The 21333-nt window shown below is 40.5% G+C and overlaps 1 protein-coding gene across 5 annotated transcripts in view; it reads right to left on the bottom strand.

The window, feature by feature from the left end:
* Positions 1 to 21333, bottom strand: part of cacna2d2a (calcium channel, voltage-dependent, alpha 2/delta subunit 2a) — a 176623-nt gene that overhangs the window by 49491 nt on the left and 105799 nt on the right. For 4 of the 5 annotated variants that reach the window (XM_040001418.1, XM_040001428.1, XM_040001436.1 and 1 more), the window contains 2 exons: positions 17273 to 17317; positions 12249 to 12387 (listed from right to left, as the gene is read on the bottom strand). In XM_040001418.1, coding sequence (XP_039857352.1) covers positions 12249 to 12387; positions 17273 to 17317 — 184 coding nt within the window. The remainder of the gene's footprint in view (positions 1 to 12248; positions 12388 to 17272; positions 17318 to 21333) is intronic. The other variant, XM_040001445.1, reaches the window with a different exon arrangement.

Genomic DNA, 21333 nt, shown 5'->3' with positions numbered 1-21333 from the left:
AGCTGTCCCAGACAGGCCAAGGGCAACGAGACATCCGGTGACCTCTGTTAAAACTAGCCTAGTTTCAGCTGCCTCGACGAAGATCAAGGTAGTAACTGAACTCTGGTTTACTCTGGTTTTTAAATCACAAGGAATTCTGACCTTTTTTAAATCTGTGTTGTTTTTACTGTTTTGTCTCATATTTCTTTTCTTAAACTCTGTCATGTCATTCTGACCTATGTTTTATCTTATTTGGTAATTTTAGATGTACAGGACTTTGCTCAACACACCCACAAACACATGATGTACTACTTAGTACTTGCTTTGCACACATATAAGCATGCTAACTCAGCAGCTATGTATGAGTTTTTGTTTACACCCTACTGTTGGTCAGTCTTGTTCCTCTAAAAAAGACAGAGCAGTACATTCACACTGCCAGCTGAAACTAAACCATTCATATTTGAGCCATCGCTACTGTCAGGCCAATTCAGCAAACACGCACACACATATTTACCCACATCTGCAGGTGATCTCTGCAGAAAAACAGGCACATCACAGATAAGAGAAGCTAGCAAACTAATTCTCTTTGATTTATTCAGTTAGGATATGCTGTGACTTCTCTGGACAGTTGATAAAAAGACAAATTTCCCCTGGGGGGGAAATATGCTCACACAGGCAGACAGGGCCTAAGAGGACTGTGTTGGCCTCATCTTTCACATGAAATGCGCCTCTCTCTGATATCTTTAAAAGGTAATTCATCAGCGCACCGCTCCCCTGACATTTAGAGCACCCTTGGCTTTGCCCCCTTTATGGAGCAAGACTGCACACCAAGTAGGGAAACAATTATGAGTGGGATTTATGGAGCATCTCTGTGTGAGATCATTCCTCATCTCCTCCCACCTCGATCCTGTGACCCCACCCCTTAACTCCAAGTACACACATTACTCACCCTGATGTACCTGTGATAAACAAACAAACAAAAAAAATCCCATCTAAAACAATATGTCCCTTATGTTCTGTGTTAATCCAACATTACAGAAACAAGTCGTTGCGCCACTGCTGTGCATAGAGAGCAGAAAAATGACCTGCAGTATATCATCAAGCAACACAAGTGGCGCCTTATAAGAAATCCATAATTGTAATGGAGCTAAATCTATTACCAGAGACCCTCTGAAGAGCCATAACCATCAACGCCGTCATGACCATAAGCATTATATATTTCAGTGTTTTAAACAGAGCGACTAAATGTTAGCGAATGGTTCCTGTGTTTTGGAGGCAGAGTTTTGAGCTTCTGGAAATTTGCTCTTTGTTTCATTCATGTTTGCGTTTTTGTTCAGTCACTTCGCTAATCTAGTTGGGTTTTAATTCCTTGTGATTTTGTTTATTATTTTGCCTTTTCCAGCTATAGCAGAACTTGTATTCTGAGTCTTTTAGTTCTTGTTTAAATTTTAATTTAACGATCATGTTAAACAAAGAGATTATATACCCTCCCAGTGTTCTAGTATATGAGGGGTGGCAACTCCAGGCCTCAAGGGCCAGTGTCCTGCAGGTTTCAACCTGGGTCAGCATACCTGAATCAAATGATTAGTTCATTACCAGGCTTCTGGAAAACTGCAAGACATGTTGAGGAGGTAATTTAGCCATTTAAATCAGCTGTGATGGATGAATGACTCATCTAAAACCTGCAGGCCTGGATTTGCCCACCCTTGTACTATACCACGCTCAGTGTGGGTCTCATGCTGCTGCATTACTCAGTTACTCTCAGTTACTTCCTGCTTTAGTTTGTTACTCACCTTCTAACTGTACCTTGCAATCAGTTTTACTGCCCTGGGTCTCATCTTCTAGTTCAGCTGTGTCTTGTTACCCTGACGTTTCCACTTTATATTATAGTTTCAGGGTGAATGTGTTCTCTGCCTGCTCGTCTGCCTCTGTTCTCTAAATGTTAACCATTTATTTCTCATGTTCCTGCTTTTGTTTATGCCTCTTTTTTTGTAGTTTTTAGTTATGCTTCTCTGTAGACTGTTTCCATTAAGCAAAACACCGAGATATGCATGTAAATATTAGTGGGTTAAGATGTAAGAAAAATATAAATATGTTTGTTTTGGTTTTTTTTACGCACTATGTATTCAGGTATTTCACTAAATTGTAAAAGCTGAAGCTGTAAGAATGGGTTCGAACCATGAAAATTGTTGGAATAGTATGTTTGTTTTTTCTCCAGACTTTCAGATATCCACCTGTGAGCTTTTTTGTTTTCATACCAAAACAATTCAGATGAATAAAATGTTATTTGTCGTGCTCACATTTTTGAACCGTTTCAATTTCAAAATTCATTAGCAATGTGTATGCTGAGAAACAATATTGCTGGATAATTTCAAGACTTCACAGTGAGCACGTAATAAAAAAATCATACTAAATGTACATTAAGTGAGAAACAAAAAGCTTCCTGCACAGTTCAAGGTAATCTCAGATGCATCCACCGCCTGCCTTCTCCTGCTTTTCGTCTTGTCAACCCAAATTGCTACTCCATATGCCCCCTTTTTCTTACTTCCTCTCTCCTGCATTCTTCCTGTCCCTTCTTTTTATCATGTAGAGTGGCGTTTTGTTAACAATCTGTTAAGATTTGGTTTATATCCACCAAGGTTTTCAGGGTCGACTTAATAGCTTATTAGTTGAAAATTGACAAAGCCTTGAAAAGCCTTATAACTTAGAAGCTATGATTCTTTCAAATGTGTTGTGCATAGTCAATATAGAGAAAGTAATAATAATGGATTGCATTTATATAGCGCTTTTTCAGATCCTCAAAGCGCTTTGCAATTCCACTATTCATTCACTCTGACATTCACACACTGGTGGAGGCAAGCTACAGTTGTAGCCACAGCTGCCCTGGGGCAGACTGACAGAAGCGAGGCTGCGCCATCGGCCCCTCTGGCCATCACCAGTAAGCAGTAGGTGAAGTGTGTTGCCCAAGGACACAACAACCAAGACAGACAGAGCTGGGGATCAAACCGGCAACCTTCCAGTTACAAGATGAACTTCCAAACCCCCTGAACCACAATCGCCCCACAAGTACCGCATAAAAATTTAAAATATCATATCACATTTAACCTTCAACCTCTCCTACAAGGTCAATAGAATGATCTGAATGCCAAAGTTTTAATCATAATCCTATGTAGAACTATTAAAACTATAATTCTTACTGCCATTGATTGTTATGGCAACTTAAAAGTAAATACTGCCCAGATGGTGAGCTTCCTTGGTGGAGGCTTGTGCTCTCAGACTGCTTCTTGTTGTTTCTGCAGCATCCTCCATACTTATCTCCAGATACAGCGATGCGACACTCTGTTCACAGTTCTGTGCAGATTAAAAGCCATCGAGTTGGAGGTGCAAACAGAGCGTTACCACTGAACTTGCAAGATCATCAGCTAAAATATTTTTTTCCAATCCCCATGCATAACCTTAGTAAAACAATAAATTGAAGGTACTTGCAACAACAAAAATGAAGATGGTAGCTCCAAATACTATTTTCTTTTCGAAGGCAGACCCTAAGAAAGGAACACAGTGGGTGAAGGCTTGCTTTACAAAAGACACAATCATGCAGAAACCCAAAAAGCTAAATAAAACCAGCGTAAATACAATATTTTCACCAATTTAAAAAAAAATCTTGTATGGTGAAGTGGTTGCTAGATATGGGGTACTATAAAATTCAAGTAAAACAAAGTCAACTTGGTAATCAGATTCAGTGACTGAATCTTTCGGTAAAGCAGCCTCTTCATTTTCTCTCTACTTTGCGTTAATGTGTAGGGGATGCCTAGCAGCAATTCGGGGAAACTGACAGCTAAGATTTTTGTTTTACTGTGATGAGTCCTCTGTCGTATCTCAATAAAGCCTGACTTCACTGTCAGCTCATTTTTTTGCTCTTATCTTAAGGCTAACATTAAGAGGTGCTGTGTGAAGTCATTTAATATGGTTAACACTTTTTAAAACAGTTATTCTTGCTGCTGCATTCATGAATTTTGAGCGATAAATATACCCCAATGGACCAATCACAGTACACCTGCATTGCTTAAATTTACTCTTATGCTGGAAATGTACCTATTTTATGTTAGGACCTTAAAAAAAGAATCTAAAAACAGTTTCAAGAACCACAATGGACCCCGGCCCATGCAATGCAGACATGATAAAAAAGATTGGTCTGAAAGTGCCTATAGAGAGTGAAACAAAAGAGAATTTCTCTGAGGAGGGACGACTATTTAGTATGGAGAATAAAACAGGGGGAGAGGAAAACATTTCACCGTACCTCAAGAATGCTCCTCCAAATACTTTTTCTAATTAAAGAAGAGCAGTAAATAACAAACACATGAAATGTAATTTGTGAGCCTGGTGGTGAGTGAAGTGGAGTTTGCTGTGCTGACTGTTCTAATTAGTGTGCAGGTAAATGATAGTGCCCCTTCAATGGGCACACACTATAGGGTTTGGATGGGTGAGATTGGGGAGGGGGGGAGGGGTCGGCGGAGAGAGAGCGAGAGATGGAGCCTGTAAATTTGGGAACAAAATAGAGCCCGCAGTGTTTATACGCCTTTCTTCTTTTTTTGCTTTAACTTTAAATCCCTTCCTCTTTTTCCCCCACTTTCTCCCTTTTTTTCCCCACAAATCACTTTTGCTCTTTTCCACACATTTAAATCTGGTTTGATGTTGAGAGGGGCTGAGTTGATCTCCAGTGTGGTGTGAGCAAGTTGACAGCGAAGCTTCCTCTACTGGAAGGAACCTGGGGCGTGAGAAACAAATAAAGAGCGCATGTACTGCATGTGCACAAACACACACACATAACTTCTCACTGACAGCGATGACATTTTACATTTAACTGAGGCAAATCGCAAGCGTGATAGTTTTTTGCTTTAAGATGACAAATGTAGCTTTTTATTTAAACTTATCTGACGCAAAGACAAAATTAAACGGGGGTCGTTATTATTTCCTCTTCCTTTCTGAAGAAAATTGAGCTCTCTCCATGTTCATTTTCAACATCAGCAGCAGTTTGACTGACAGATGTTTACAAATATTTCTTTTGCATTGATGCTCACTTCTATATATTTGATGCACATTAAAGTTTGCAAATTATACACATTCTGTGAAATTTGTCATTTGCAGAGGTGAACAGGATCACCACTTTCCAGAGCGGATCTAACCACAGACTAGTGTATTGTAACTTTTAAACAGTGAGGAGCAGAAGAAGCTAGTTTAGCAAAAAACTAGGAGTTTTGTAATTCCTCCTGCAATTTTATACCTAAGGAAATGTTGTCAATTGCGCATTGTTTATAGTTTATACTATTCCTGAATATTCTCCAAAGGATCATTTCTGTTGATGTCTAAGAAAGGCATTTTACTTCAGAGTCTGAGAAGTACAGAAATGTATTAGTGTGCAAATAAATATTCAGTTCATTTCAATTTTACTTATACAGTGCAAGTTAAAAACTGCAGTCATTTAAAAGGTGCTTTAGACTGTGAGGTAATGTAAGTCAAATGTATTTATATAGCTTGTTTCAAGAAGAAAAATCTTAGAGTGCCTCACAGCATACTATAAAATAGATAAAAATGTGTAGCTACAACAACTAAAAGAGACCAAACTAAGCAAAATCAAGCTTGCACAGGTGGGTCTTTCGCTTATTTTTGACGCTAACAACAGCGTGTTCAGATCTCAAGTAGAAGTGGATCGATTAATCAGTGGGCTGATTTTATTGCAGATGTTAGCCATTTACTGATCTTTTTGTAAAAGCATTTATAAATGCTGATAAATGAAAAGTGTCATCCTAACATAAAGCAAAGTTAAATTAAATAAAGGAGAAATGGGGGGAAAAAAACACCCTTCAACCCTGTTATCAGTGTTGACATTGCATAGATTGTCCACCAGAGGGCACTCAGCAATGTTGGCAACATGTTTTGAAATGCCACAAATATAGCAGCCAGCTGATCCAAGCAGAATTTGCAGAATAAAAATAGCAAATATTAGGGAAATCTGCTTCTTTTGAGAAAAGATAAAAAATTTGATGGAATAAAAGCAGGTATGGTTATTTCGCTGTTATACTGACACAGTTAACAGATGAGAAAAACCATCGTACAACACACCTGACATGTTTATCTTATAGGGAAAATCTGATAATCCCCTATGAGCAAGCACTCGTTGACACTGGGGAGAAAGAACTCCCTTTTAACAGGAAGAAACCTTCATTATAACCAGGTTTTTGTTCTCACCTTTGTTGTTGATAAAAGCAATTTGTTATCTCAGGTTGGGTACACCCAGAAGGTTGCAATGCAGCCAGTGGCTGCATAAATGGTAGAAAATTCACCGTAAAAAGTATGGCGTACTTTGAAAAAACTATCGGTTGAGTGCAAAGCAAAATTTGCAATTTTGAATGAAGCAGTGGGTGGAAGACAGACAACCAAGTATAGAAAGGGGTGGTAACAATGGCTATGGTGTGTCTGTGTGTGTGTGTGTGTGTGTGTGTGTGTGTGTGTGTGTGTGTGTGTGTGTGTGTGTGTGTGTGTGTGGAGGATGGGGTGGGAGGGTTAATCGTACCATGCAGAACATTTAAGCTCTGCTCTTTCATCTGCACACACAATCAGCCAGTTGTAGCCATTCATTTCTAATAACCAAGTTTGTGACTGTGCCTGACTACAATAGCAAACTGACAAGATGACGTTAGGCTGCTGGAAAAGAAGCAGCATGCGGCGGATTTAAACTTCAAATTTCATGAAAGGCCTTCACACATTCAGTGGTGGTTTCCTTTATTCCCTGCTGGGAACAGTGGCTGCTTATTCTCCAACTAGCACTAATGTATTCCCAAATTATGTGTACAATACACACACATTTACACACAATTAAAAAAAAGTCTCATTTATAACATCCTTTAATTTCAAATTTCAACATGCAACACTGAACACAAATGTCTATCTATCTATTTATAAATAGTATATATATGTAGAGAGGGGGGGGGGGGGGAGCAATGCAGCATGGGAAAAGAATTAGTAAGGAATAAGTCACATAATAACTTGTTTTTGTGAGTCTGTGATCAACTTTTATTTACTGCTCTTTGTATATTTAGCCAAGTGCTTTCAACATATAAGCAGATGTGTCACGAGCTCTGTTGCTGATTTTCTAACCCCTACACAGAACAAACACCGGCACATCTTTGTGACCGACAGCACAGAAACAGTTTGCGTGTTTGCTGATGTTAGTTGAGCTGCGTGAATAGTTGCATTTGAAATTAGCTGCCACTTAGAAAAATGTACTCTGTTTATGTTTGCGCCTTTTCATTAGCTAGCTAGACGCTTAAGTACAGCGACCGCAACTTTACATCTGCACCATGAACACATCACAGGGATGAGAAAAAAAATGCAATCATTTCATTATTTTCTTATTACTGAGCAGGTATCTCTGAAAGCAACGTTGGGCTGCAGCACACGCAAAATTCATTCATTCACCAGTAATATGCAGGAACCTGCCTACCAGATTTAATTGCTTGTTATGTGAAGGTGTCAAAAGCCGTTCTGGATCATTATGGGCCTCTTTAACCCCTGCATATATCCTCTCACTGCTTTTATACTTATTTTTTAATCAATATTTGTGCTTATTTGTTATGTGAGATTATGAGAGCCCTTCTTCCCTGCAGCACCCCACTACTTCTGCAACCTCTTCCTCCATGGACAACACCAGCCACCTCAGTTTTTTCCTCAGTGGTTGTGTTGTGATGTCCATTTTGTAATAGGCAATGATAATTAGAAGAAAACTGTATGAATGTTTGACCTAAGCTAATTAGAAAGTTTGCAGACTTGGCAGCAGGAATCAGCAGCGGGATAATGAATCATAAAATGGTTCATTACTGCGCTCAGGGAACACTCTCAATCTCAATAAACGGACATGGGGCCTAGCAGACAAATCAAACCAAGACGCATACCTCGCCTCATTTACTTGCTGAAAGGATCACAATAAAAAAAAAAAAGGAAAGAAAATTCTTTTTTTTTCCCCTCACTAAATGGTTTCTATTATTAAAGTGTTTCTTCTCCTCTCACCTCTTTTTCTTCTATCTGTTCTTCTATCTACACCTCTCTCAAAGTCCATCTCTAAGGACACCCATTTGGATGCAATAGATAATACAAACTGCCATTTTCTGTAAAATAGTCAATTTATTCAGTGCATTAACAATGTGTGCAAATCAAAGCAAGCTACTTCAACTACACAGAGCATGCATGCTAATAAATAGCACACTATCTTCGATCAACTGTTGAACATTATGCTGTTCTTTGGACTGTACACTGTTCTTCCTAGTGTTTTCTTTTTCCTCTGGCCTCTCCTGAGAAATAAGTACTGAATCTACCCACATACAATGTTTCTGCACTTCAGACCCAGAGGACAACAAACCGCCCACATTAGTTTCCTCAGACATCCAAGGCACCTTGCAGGCTCCCACTGGTAGGACCACAGCAGAGCATGACATATAGATAACGATCCACTCTGACCGTGTCTGTAGAGCCATCATAAAAACTTGATGTAAATTCCTTTAAGTGTTAGTTAAAATATTCCACCAGCTCAGTAGTTATCTACTCATACATATACATGTGGATAGTTTACACACATTAAAAGGAAACTACACCAACACACGTACAGTGTTGAACTGTGCTCACGTGTGACACACTTTACCTTAAGATTGATCCTCGTTTCAAAAAGTAAAAACTTTTTGTCAGGACTTCATCTGTACTCAGCATATATATTATATTTTTATACGCCAATAAATTGCCTGGCAATGACACATTTTTAGCCTTTATGCAGCTACAACACTTTATGAAAACATCTTATCATTTTAATTTCACAGCGCTAACACTAACTCAGCTTTGATTTATACATACCTAGCAATCACCTGGCAACAGGGTAAAATTGCCCATTTTTTTCCCACATAAACTATTTATTTTTAACTTTCTTATTGTGATTAAGTACACCAGTTTGCCAGCAGCACAGAAGGGTCAAACAATGTACTAATTAACATAAATTAGCACTTTTTTCTGTTTTAGTTTTCTTATTTAAGACAACGGTGTCAAAATCAATAAAGCTGTGTCTTTAAATTGTCAGAAGCTGGTTGATCTGACTTTCCACAGCTTCGTCTGAAGCGATATGCAAAACCAGGGTATCAAACATAAGGCGGGGGGCCAGAATAAGCCCAGCAAAGGCTTTGGAAAAAGTGAAGGTAGGCATAGATGTCAAAGTCTGGGAGAGGCAGACTGTGTGGAGTGACGAAGAGGACCCAAAATGCGGACACCAAGGAACGTGGAACAAAACTTGAATGTTAACAGAAAGTGAGCCGTTTATTAAGGCTGGTAAAAGATTACAAAACAAAAGGCAGAGATGAAGCTAAACGATAACTTAAACTGGAGAAACTAAACATAAAAAAAAACAAGAAATGAAACTTGACATGGATACAAAGATACATGGAACATGGAAACGTGGCACAAAGGACAACACAACCTGACAATAAATGAACAGAAACACACAGACTAAGGCTACGTCCACAGGTACCCGGGTAGATTTTTCTATGCGTTTTTATCCTTTCGTCCACACGTAAACGGCGTTTTCGGTCACTGAAAACGGAGATTTTTTAAAACTCCTGCCAGGGTGGACATTTTCAAAAACTCAGGTTTTGCATTTACGTGTGGACGAAGAAAACGGAGAAAACGCAGCGCAACGCTGTGCGCCACGTTATTGTTTCGGTGAAATGGATTTCTACAATGGCGGACTTAGACAAAATACTGTTACTGTTAATTTTACTCTCTGCAGTGTTTACATGCTTACATATACACACACAGTTACTGTCCCTCCACACATAGGACTCGGTTCTGCTTCTATGCGCCATCTTTGTTTACTGTTTCCTGCCGAGGCTTCTAGACTTCTGATTGGCCAACATTTCTACACGGTTAGGTATATATCGCCACCTGTTGCTTTGGCATGTTCCTAGCAGCGTTTTCCTTCGTTTTTGCTTTTACGTGTGGACGGGATTTAAAAAAAAAAAAAAACGAAAACAGAAAATCTCCGTTTTCAAAAATACCCGTGTACGTGTGGACGTAGCCTAAACAAGGGTGATTAGGGGAAGTGGAAACACACGGGGAAACAGCTGACAGTAATCTGACATAACGAGACAAAGGAAGCAAAGCCGACTACACTGACATAGGACACATACCTTCAAAATAAAACAGGAAACATGAGACGCAGACATGGCAATACGAACTTGACAAGATAAGACACGCAGCATGAAACACATAAAGGGCTCGGGGAAACTTAAACACAGGGGTAGAAAAACACAAAAGTAATCTAATAAACAATTGAACTTAGCTAACCTAAAGAACTTAAACATCAACATCCAAATAAACTAAAACTTAAAACGCTGAGTCAACAGACCCAGGAACATGACAAAAATTTATACTGTTAACGGTATTTTGATAAGTTTTACAGCTTTTAGTGTTGATAAAGACCTCACCTATTGTCATTCATAGTACACCAACGCAGTTAAGCAATAGATAAACAATTAAATGACAGAAAGGTTTCTGTTTTTCACTATCTTCTGTGAATGAACCAAACTGGGCAATGAGCTGCCAGAACTTTTTCAGTAATTTTACACATTTGTCATGTCGAAAAACTGAGACATACAAAATTGCACTTTTTATATGAAGATATTTGAGAGATTAAATGTTTATTTAAAAGTCTTTACACTGTAAGAAAGGAGAGTTTCACTGTCCTGTCTGGTCCGCTTAACACTTTCAAGCTTGAACCATGAAAACTTCTTTTCTGATGAAATTAAAATAATAATGGTAATTCAAATATATGAGTTCTAACTTACATCAATAAAAAATATGATATAGCAATTTTGCAATTTATTGCTTGTGTAATTTCTTTTGGCTTTTCTGGGGAAAAAATGTCTCATGTGTCAAATATGACACACTTGGCTTTACAAGGTGTGGCCCACGATGTAATATTAGATGGACACTCCTGCTCTAAGAGCGGCAAGGATTTTATAGATCAAGCAGATTGAATTTACTTTTTAACATTAGCTAAAGGAAGCTCTACCTTTAGTATCTAAAGACTGATTCCAGGACATTTTTAAAGAATTAATGCACATTTGTTTAACAACATGTTTTTCAATTGCTTATTTATCCGCAGCTAAAACACAGCACACATGTTCATAATGGAGTTGGCACAAAGTCTGCAGTTGGTAATCTCTGCACAGCAGACCGCACTATGGGAGCTAACTAAACAACATTAATAGTAAACATTTTCCACAGAACAGCGGAGCAAAAACTAACTCTGTGCACAGTACCACTCTACTCCTGTAGTCTCCACCAGCCTCAATCAAGAGGGCTTTATTCTCTGACTCATATCTTCAGTCAGGGGAACCAGAGCTGCAACAAAATGGCTCCGGGAACAATGTGCAGGCCTGATTGCTCTATTGTGAGTTAGCTGTGGCCTTTGACATCTCCTCCTGAACCAAGAGTGTCTAATTCTGACAAGATTTGTCTGGAGACACAGCTGGAGGGCATTGTTACAGACAGGTGCCATATACTGCCTGTTCAACAAAGACAGTGAAGAGCTAGACAATAACAGAAAATGGGGGGGGGGCTGCCACTGTGAAAATGGCTGTCTGTCTGCACATGCTGTGGTTTTTGAGTCTTTAAAGAGACAGGCATAGAATATCCAAAAGGTTAGAGGTGGATAACAGAGGGAGCATGCCAAGTGAAATCAGAGTCCCGGAAGGTACGCGTGTTCGCTTTTGTCCATTTGGCAGCGACAGAGTAAGGAGAGTGTTATGTCTACAGGGCAGGACAGTGCCAAGCAGGAAGAGCAAGGTCCATGAGCAGGGGGGACTGTGCCCACTCATGACAAAAGGAAAAAAAAATAATAGTGCAGATCTGGTGTGAGGGAGTGTCTGTCATCAAAAATCATGTTAGTGTGTTAAAGTGGAGGAGGGAGAGACTGTGTTAACATGCTGAGAAAAAGAAGAGAGATCAAGTTAAAACAGACTGTCATCTATCCGTGACCCACTGCTACCTACGAAAAACAGGCCTTTTGGTGCATCCAGCACATATGTGAAAGCTGCTGGCAGCTGTGCAAATCCGAAGGTGCATTCAGTGTTATGAATTTGCCTTCCTTTTCACCGTTTCACCACCATCTCACACTGGCCATTCACACACATACCAACAATGTAAACAATAGCAGCAAAAAAGTTGTAACTTACAGCCTTTGTATATGTCTGTAGGAATCTGGACTGCACTCGAAGAGTAGTTGACCTTGTTTTTAAAATTGGGATCGTCCACAAACTCCAGTTCCAAAGACGATGAAGTCTCCAGTGGATTCTCCTCTTCCCCGTCCTCGGTCTGCAGACACACATGCACACACACACACATGCACACACACACACACACACACACAAATCTAAGTGAGAACACAAATAAGAACAGACAGGAAAAACATGGAGAAACACGCTAATGTAGAACCGTATTTTGTCACCTCGCATATTGTGGTTTTACAGGACCTATTGTCTGCTTCCTGGTTTAGATGCTTCGGTTCTCGTAGGAGAACAATAGCAGGTATTAGCGCAGACACCAAACGGAGGCACTCATTAGTACTCCTGATGACAATCTCAGACACATGAGGTGTCGCACAAATTAACCCCAACAATAACTAGCACCTAGCACCACTTAATCACTGTTTAGTTTACCGCCAGGACGAACGAGAGCAGCGCTGTTTCGCTTCTCTCACCGATGAACATTTAACATTTAAAGAAATAAATAATTAGCATCTAATTTTTCTACTTATAGCGTGTTCAGCACCGAGAGTAAAGATGAGAAAGCTTGACACATATTACATTAGGAACTCTAGATATCAAAGAGAGCCTGAATATTAAAAAAAGAGCTAAACTGACATTTGAGCTTTTTATCTTGATAAGTTATCACTGTAGTACAATCTGTGCCTGTTAACACCGGATGAAGAGATTTTAGGTTGTGAAAAAAACAAGATATAAGCCTGCTGCCTGACTCTGTTTATTAGCTCATCTTGATCTGATATTACTGTGTGTGCCCTCTAAAGCCCTGTTAGATGCACTTCCTAAAAAACAGGTAAAGCTGACAAGTCAGCGTGGTTGACTCCTTGCTACAAAGTAAAAAGAAATATGGAATTTATGTGTACTCATGCACCAACCTGTGATACAGAAGTAACCCTCAGCAAACTCAGGCATCGTGCTTCTCTAATTCCTTTTTTATTAGTGATCCTTCATTTGATTTCATTCACTTAATGCTTGCAAAACAAAAAACTCATATCTCAGATCATTCTTCGTGCATTTGAATAGCCAAAGAGCAGCATTTCACATCGCATCGCTTTGATAAAGCAGCACGGGTTAATTGGACCTGACATGAAAAAAAAAAGGTTGTTTTTTGAAGAAATTAAATCAAAACCCCACGTCCAGAGCAAAATTTGATTGATGGGCACACTTTAATTGACTATTAAAATGCAATTACAAACTGTTGTCGGAATGAGCCGAGCGATAGCTTTGCTGAAGCCCCATTGAAAGACAGCAGAAGAGACGATGAGTATTGTGAGTATTGTTCCCCAGCTCAGGGGAAAGTTTTCATTACTATAAATAATATATTATAGCACAGGAAAAATATACATTGGGAAATATACAGTATGCTTGCACATATGATATTTAACCCATAGACCACTACTTTATTTGTGTTTTTAAAATAGTTAAACATTAAAACTAATGACCTCTCAAAAAAGTGTCTAGTTAAATCTAATTTACCTAACTGGAAATGTTTTAGAAAATCAATTAAAAATGAGTATTAGTTCCACTAACTAAATTACTAATTCAACTTAAACTCATGGCACAATGTAAATTTTTTTGTTACAAGGTCACCTATACCCATTGTTTCTTTAATATTAGAGAGTTTACCTCCTCTGTTTAGTTATACTGAAGATCTGTTGCACACAACAAATGTAGAATAAAGTCTACCACAAATTTTGAGTTTGAATTTAAGAGGAAAGACTTATAAAAATACAATTCACGTGAAAAATATTTTGAATTTAGTAAACTGGTAATAAAATAGCGAAGTTCTGCTGCGGTGTAAAAAGAACTATGATTGAACGCAGCCTGTCTGTAAAAGCTTCGAGTCTTGCCCTATTCTATTCTGTCTACTTTTGGAATAATTCATATTGTAAATGCAAACAGTTCTCTCGTTTTCACAGTGCTCATATGGATCCTGCTGCTTGAGGTAACCCTGTGAAGCTTCAGGTTTTTAATACTGTCAAAAGAAAGACACCTACAAACAGCAGTAAGCAAAAACCACAACCAGGATTAATTCCTTTATAGACAAGCTTGTGTGTGCTTTTTTATGCTCTTTGTAACACCAATTAACCAGTGCTGCAGCTGAAATGTGGAAAAACCCTGATGTTCAGAGTTGTTTTGTATTTTTTCCCTGAAAAAAAAAAATCACTGAGTTGGCAGCATGAATAGAGCGCATGTTGTTGTGCATTGATTACATGTATCAGTTTTGATAGCAGGCACCGTTTATTCCTTCATATTGTCAACCTGTGACTGTCAGTTCAGGGGGTGCACTATGTTCATTACTGTAATTAAAAACCTGTTTTTGTTGATATGTTGTTACTGTAACCCTGACACAGGCAACCGCCTATGTCAGCCACATTGGCATGTGCCAGGATTTTTCAAAGTCTCTCTCTTTAAACACTCCCAGTTCATTAAAAGTTACAAACACAATTCTTACACTATCAGGCAACAACAACAAATACATAATACACATAATGTTGTCCTCTTGTCCTGGTTTAATGGGGCTTTTTATGTTCCAACTTCATAAGAAAAATAAACTGAGGCTAAGCTAAAGAGGGAGGTAATTTTCTAAGGAAAACACATAAGAATTAGTTACTGTAAAAGCATGATCACACTATAATATTACTGGTTACACAGGGGTTTGATAGCAAATAGATGTCTGCTGGATTCATGTCAGTTTAACATATTGTTTCTGCTGTGAATCTGAAATGCTTTGAGCTTTGACTATCAAACAACAGTGAACCTGATTGGGTTAGGGATGTTGGCTTTTCAGCGGCACTAACTGTGAGTTTGTTTATCACTCAGTGTGACACTAATTCTGTCAATGTCGGGCATGGAGCCTCTTTTTTTCCCTCCCCTTTCTTCAGAAGAGCCCAATCATAATTAACCAAGGCAGTGTCTAATTAGGAGCTGAATAAATCCACACAGGAAAGACTGATTGGTTCATTTTCTTCAACCATCCACCACCTGTTTTGCCCCATTCATTACCCAATTTGTTAATTTTATCTACCCGTTCTCAAGGTTTAATTAAAGACTGAAGAGGCCAGAGATGACATTTTAAAGCTTCTTTCTATCTCACCTTCAGCCAACCAGGGCTAACCTGAGACATACCGCTTGTGACCCTGTGTATGTGCTTGCACAAGAGAGTGCTTAGGTGGAGGGAAAGAAAAAAAGACTATGATAACCTAAGACTAAGATAATCCTTTTAAACAATGGCTGCTTCACAGAAAGCAACAATATGAACACTAAACAGATGTTTAACATGCTTAACAAGTAGTGCTATTTGCATTTGTACGTCACATCTGAAAAACTGTGAAAAACCATTTCAATTTTGAGTCACAATTACACTAATCACACTTGTAATAATATATTTTATGTGTCTGATGCTTGTCCTCCAAGTAAATTACAACCTAGTGAGACATGATTGACAATATTTTTCAGCCAGGCAGATATAAGTATTGTGCTGAAAGCGGGATCACGCAGTCCAAATAATATTTGCATTTTCACCCGGGATGCTTTGTCTGCTCTCTGCCGAAGCGTATCTTATAATCTTTTAGGAGGTGAGAGGGAGCTGCTTTTGTTTGTTTTTGCAAAGATACAAGTGTTTTAACTCACGGCCACACGGGACCCAAAAGTCACAGTGTTATTTCACATCCAAACAAACTCGCTATTTAAAAAGCTCGATAGCTGAACGTATCTAAAAGAGGCAAATAAAACATTCTTCAGCTTCCACATTAGAATGAACATCAGACATGCTTTGGGACATGACCGGTTTTTAACTTAAAATGAATCATCGCATTCCACATTTATATCAAGCGCACACTGACAACAGGAGAAGTTAACAGGGTACAGTGTAGAAGAGAGAAAAGAGCCTGCCAGTTACTTACCATTCTTGAAAACAGTCTTCAAACATCCCATTGCTCTATCATTAAAAGGTTTTTACTCAAGAAGTGGAGCTTAACTGAAAGAAAAAGTCATCGAGGGAGGAATCAAGATTCAGACAAGGGAGTACTAGTGGACTACTGTTGGGATTTTAGAGAGGAATGACCTCTGCCTGACTTATCCTGTCTTTTTTAGGGGTGGTGGTGGTTGTGGACTTGGTGATGTGGGGGTCAGAGGTGTGTCGCTGGTTTGGCCTCAGCGTGCCATGTTAATGATGACCGATGTTCTCCAATTAGATGCGCTGACAGGCCCTAAAGCGCTGTGTCATTAATCAAGGGAGTGGCGTGCACAAAGAGAAAATCACATCATGATTTATTGCTCCTCTGCCTCCCTTTCTCACTCTCTTCCCATCCTTTTTTTGTGCTTTGGTGATCTAAAGAGGATTCTTGCACTCCTCCTTGAAACTTAATCAATCAGCGGGCACGGGCTCCAAGTGCACCCCATCCTGAGGAGGAACTGCAGGCTGCAACCAGAGTGGCGGCCTGGTGAGACCAATGATTTGCTGGGCTTTTCTGCTTCTTTGAATGCCACTCATATTCTTCAGTGTGAACGGCACGAGTGATAGAAATTGTTCCCACTGTATGAAACTGCGATGTGACCTGTGCTTAGGTCTGAGGTGTCTCGATGAGCACAGAGGTCTGACAACCATCGTGGTCCAGAGGAAGGAGAAAACTCTGGAAATTAGACCGGAGGGAGGACATCTAAAATCACTGTCACATGCATGTCAGCCTAGCCCTGCTCTGTCACACCAGCTCACCATATAGCAGTGTCACCTCGCTAACGCACACAGACAGCCCAGGGGCCTATGACCGGAGGAAGGGGAAGGCGGGGAGGGGTGCATCAACACCAAGAAGGGAAAGGATGGGGTAGGGTTGCAGGACACGGTGGCAGGGGTAGGAAGTTGAGTGGGTGGGATTTGGGGTTTAAGGCAGGCAGACGTGTGCGTGGGAGGGGGTAGCAGTCCGTACTGTACTCACATAGTCTGAATCCGCTTTGGAATCGTAGTATGAAATGGCATTCTCCTGTACAGAAAAGAAAAGTAAAAAGAAAGATGATGAGAGAAGATATAGCAGTGCCTATATCAGCCCGGACCTGCGGTGGTAAGGTAAAGAGACTCATGGTTATATTCAATCACACTGTTCAGCATGAGAATATAATCAGCATCACAGAACACAGAGGAGTAGTGTGATGTGGAATGTCATGAGAAGGTGAGAAGATAGCTGTAGGATGTGCTGCATCTGGACGATGCTTTTGTTAATAAGATGCAAATGTACGTGGCACATGTTTGCGCTTTGTTTGAGACGCTACAGGAACAGTTTCTGGTGCTGTGGAAACTGTTGTCCCCTTGTGTGGCGCTGTGGCATGAGCTCAGATGTAACATGGAGTAAAGTGGTTCGTGTGCGAGCAAAAATAAACTCAAAACATTACTCTCTCTGGGAGTCTTATCAACCTCTGCTGGTTGTGTTTTCAGTCTAGGCAAACAGCTCTCGTGGGAGGGAAGAAACAGAAAAAGGAAAAGAATGAAAATTTATTTGCATTACTTAATTAACAAGTAAAGTTTGTGGTCACCTGCTGAAGCCCCAAATTCAGTTTTCAGCCTTTACCTGGCACTATTCCCAGGATGTTAGCTTCCCCGCCGCGCTTTTTCAGTGAAATGGCATGCTTATCTCCCACAAAGGCAGGCGTGAGGGCGGGCAGGGGCTGCGTGTATCGCCCAGCGTCCGTGTGGCCTGCCTCATTATCATGAGAAGGCTGGCTGAGGATGCACTCTCAAGGGCAGCCCAGTGACCGCCTCGCCCACACTATAAGAGCTGGTCATGGTCTGATGAAGGAGGATAGCTGACAGAGAAATAGAGTTTTCTATACAGGTGTACAAAGTCTTAAACAATGAGTACTCAGCCTGATTAATTTACTCAGTTTCTATTAGGCTCTTTCTTACTCCTACTGTTTGGTACATAATTATTCGCATCTCTCAGGTGCTCTGTGCATTTATTGATCTCAAGACAAAAACACACACCCATACACTCGCATGTATCTATATGGACAGGTCCTCTCTTTCAGCCAGCGCTCATTATCCCATCATTCTCTTTCAATGTAAAAGCCTTTCTACACACAACAGCCGAGGTCTTGGCACGCCTGCAGTGATAATCAGCAAGTCAGTCATCAGCTCAGTACCAAACAATCCATCAAAGAAAGAAAAAAGCAAAACAAAACAAAACCAAAAAAAAGGAAAAAAGATCAAAACTCAAGCTGACACCAAACATGGGGTGGGTGAGTCTGGGCTCAGCTTGTTTGGGAAATTAGAGAGGACAAGAGAGAGGAAGAACAGGATTTCCTTCCCGACACATCTCCTCAACTTACCAGCACTCCCTGTGGCGCCCAGCTCTTTCAGACATCAGGAGTGAGCAAAGTAAGGAAAGGAGCTGAGTGGAGGATCAGAGCAGATCTTTCAGGGAGTACACTGGGTTAAGTTGGAGGTTAGGATGGAGGCTCAGACCAGGCTGATATGAAGGGATGAATTGTGAAGCGAGAGAGAGAGAGAGAGAGAGAGAGAGAGAGAGAGAACGAGCGATGGGTGGTTGTGGTTGGGTGCAGTGGGGAAAGAGCTGCCAGGGCTAAAAATAGCCCATGCCTCTGCAGAGAGAGAAGAGAAATGAAGTGAGAGCGAGAGCGAGAGAGGGACTATGGCAAAGCAACAGGGTTGTTGTGTCTGCCAGCTGGATTGATCCGGAGCCCAGTCCTGCTTAGACTGGTCCCATGCTTCTAAAGAGTTTACTCTCACTGCTGCGGCATTACAAGTCATTATTCAGAACTGCTTCCTGTAAATAAAAGCTGGGTTCCTCACACCCAAGGGACACCGTCCAGCATCTTTACTCAAACTGTAGTTGCCTACTTCCCGATTACCATTTGAACTGCTGTTTTGCTATGTAGCCCTTATTAGGTCAGACAGTAATTCAAATGTAAAAGCTAAATATGTGACTACATAACAGTTGCACATACTTCCATATAGAGCTGGGCGATAGAACAATAACGATATGTATCGCAATATAACTTTTTCTCGATAGAAAAATTAAACTATCGCGATAGACCTCGCCGCTCTTGTCCTCTTTAAAAAAAAAAAAAAAAGAACAGCCAATCCAAATTAAGTAGCGCAGAGCCGAACCAATCACAGCCACAGCGTCACATGACTTGTTACGTACAGCACAAGTGCCAAGCCGCACATGTGTATTTGTTTGGGAAGCAGCCAGCCACCGTACCGCCCGAGTAATGGAGGAAATGAGTGTGCCGACTAGAAAAATCAACCGAGCGTGACCGAAGGTTACCGAAGAGAAAACAGAGCTTGTCGAACTGAAGAGCCATAGAAGTTCCGTAGTGTGAAGGTATTTCGGCTATTTCAAGTCTGACAAAAAACAGAGTAGTGTGCACTGTAAATTGTGCCGAAAGCAAGTCTGGAAATACAATAAACTGGTGCATGCGCTACGTATTATGGGAAATAAATATTTAAATAAAAATAAGCTGCTGATTATTTCACATTTTACTTGTGAGCAACGGCACATTTAAATCTTACAAATATAGTTATTTGGCTTATATCGTGATAGATATCGTTATCGCCTGAAATGAAAAAAACATATCGTGATATGAAAAAATCTTATATCGCCCAGCTCTACTTCCATATAGGACACAAGGGGTCACTAATTTAACACTCATAAAAACGATACAGTCACCAGACCTCAACCTGGTTAGATGCATCTGGGTTATTTTGAACAGCAGCCTCTGCCAATGTCATCAAACTCCAAATGAAGTATTGTGTTTAAGGAGAAAAGTGTCTATAGTCTTTGCCACAGAGTAGTGTAGCTTTTCTGAGGCTCATTTAAAAAAATTAACAGTTAATTTTCTGTCTTTTTGATGATATTCGTATCACATCTGTTATGATCCTGCTGCTTGTAAACATCATAATCCTGATTGTTTTGCTGCATTCCTGTTTTGCAGCAGCATTGTTTTGTATTCCTAAAAACCAAGCACACCCTTTTTCTTTTACATTGTTGCAGCGACTGCTAATGCCTAAAAGCCTAAACTCACTGTTTAGTTCAGCTCGAGCCAAGCTGCATGACAAAGAGCCTTTGGCAACTTTGGCAAACAAGATCTAAGTAAAGGAGTTAAAAGTCATAAGAAGGTTCTGTCTGGGCTCCCATTGCCAAGTTCCCAGAGATGTGAGTCATCCTGGACAGCGCCGAGGCTCGACCTCTTGTGGTAGAGGCAGCAGCCAATGGGGACAGACATTTACCCATCAGGAATCGGCTTCATGATCACAAACACCACCAAAAATCAAACTCCTGACTATGAGAGCCTGCCTACTCCACCACACATCCAACCACTCACAAGCACGCACAGAAGACGGGTCCGAGGCTACCATGACCCTTTGAGCATTCACTAGGGTAACATGGCCATCTGCTGTGGCTGGTCACAGGCCTCCACGGGCTCAGGGTCTGGGTTAAACACACATCTCATACAACACCAAGCCAGCAATTATCCCTCACTGATCTCCTTGCCCTCTGCACACGGCTGGCTTACACATGCACGAAAAAATGTATGATCTTATGTCTACAGAAACTGGGTGTGTACATGCAAACTATAGCTTGCATGTACATACCCACAAAACAGAAACACACAAAGCAGGAGAAATTCCCACTGACACAGTGCTATCAGTAAATTAAATCTATCATGCTGAGTGGACCAACAAATTCCAAACAGGAGACAAACACTGAGGTCAGCTGATGATCTCCAGCCACTCCCCTACATCAATCTTCCCCTGCTCATCTCCTACCGCCCTCCTCCGCTCACCGTTATCTTGATCTGCTTCCTCTTTTCTCCCTTTGCCCCATCTCCCCTTCTCCTCCCCCCTGCCCCGTCTTATCTTCATCTTTTCCAATCTCTCTTTCCTCAATACCGGCCTCCTCTCGCCAATTTCTGATTTCACCAAAAGCAGCAGCGCGTAGGTTAGATGCCTACTGTTGCTATAGAAACCGCCCCTGTGCTC

This window comes from Simochromis diagramma, unplaced genomic scaffold, assembly GCF_900408965.1.
Source record: "Simochromis diagramma unplaced genomic scaffold, fSimDia1.1 OVJJ01000320.1, whole genome shotgun sequence".
NCBI lineage: Eukaryota > Metazoa > Chordata > Actinopteri > Cichliformes > Cichlidae > Simochromis > Simochromis diagramma.
The sequence above is the reverse complement of the archived record's forward strand: the minus strand, read 5'-3'. Positions and strand labels throughout refer to the sequence as shown.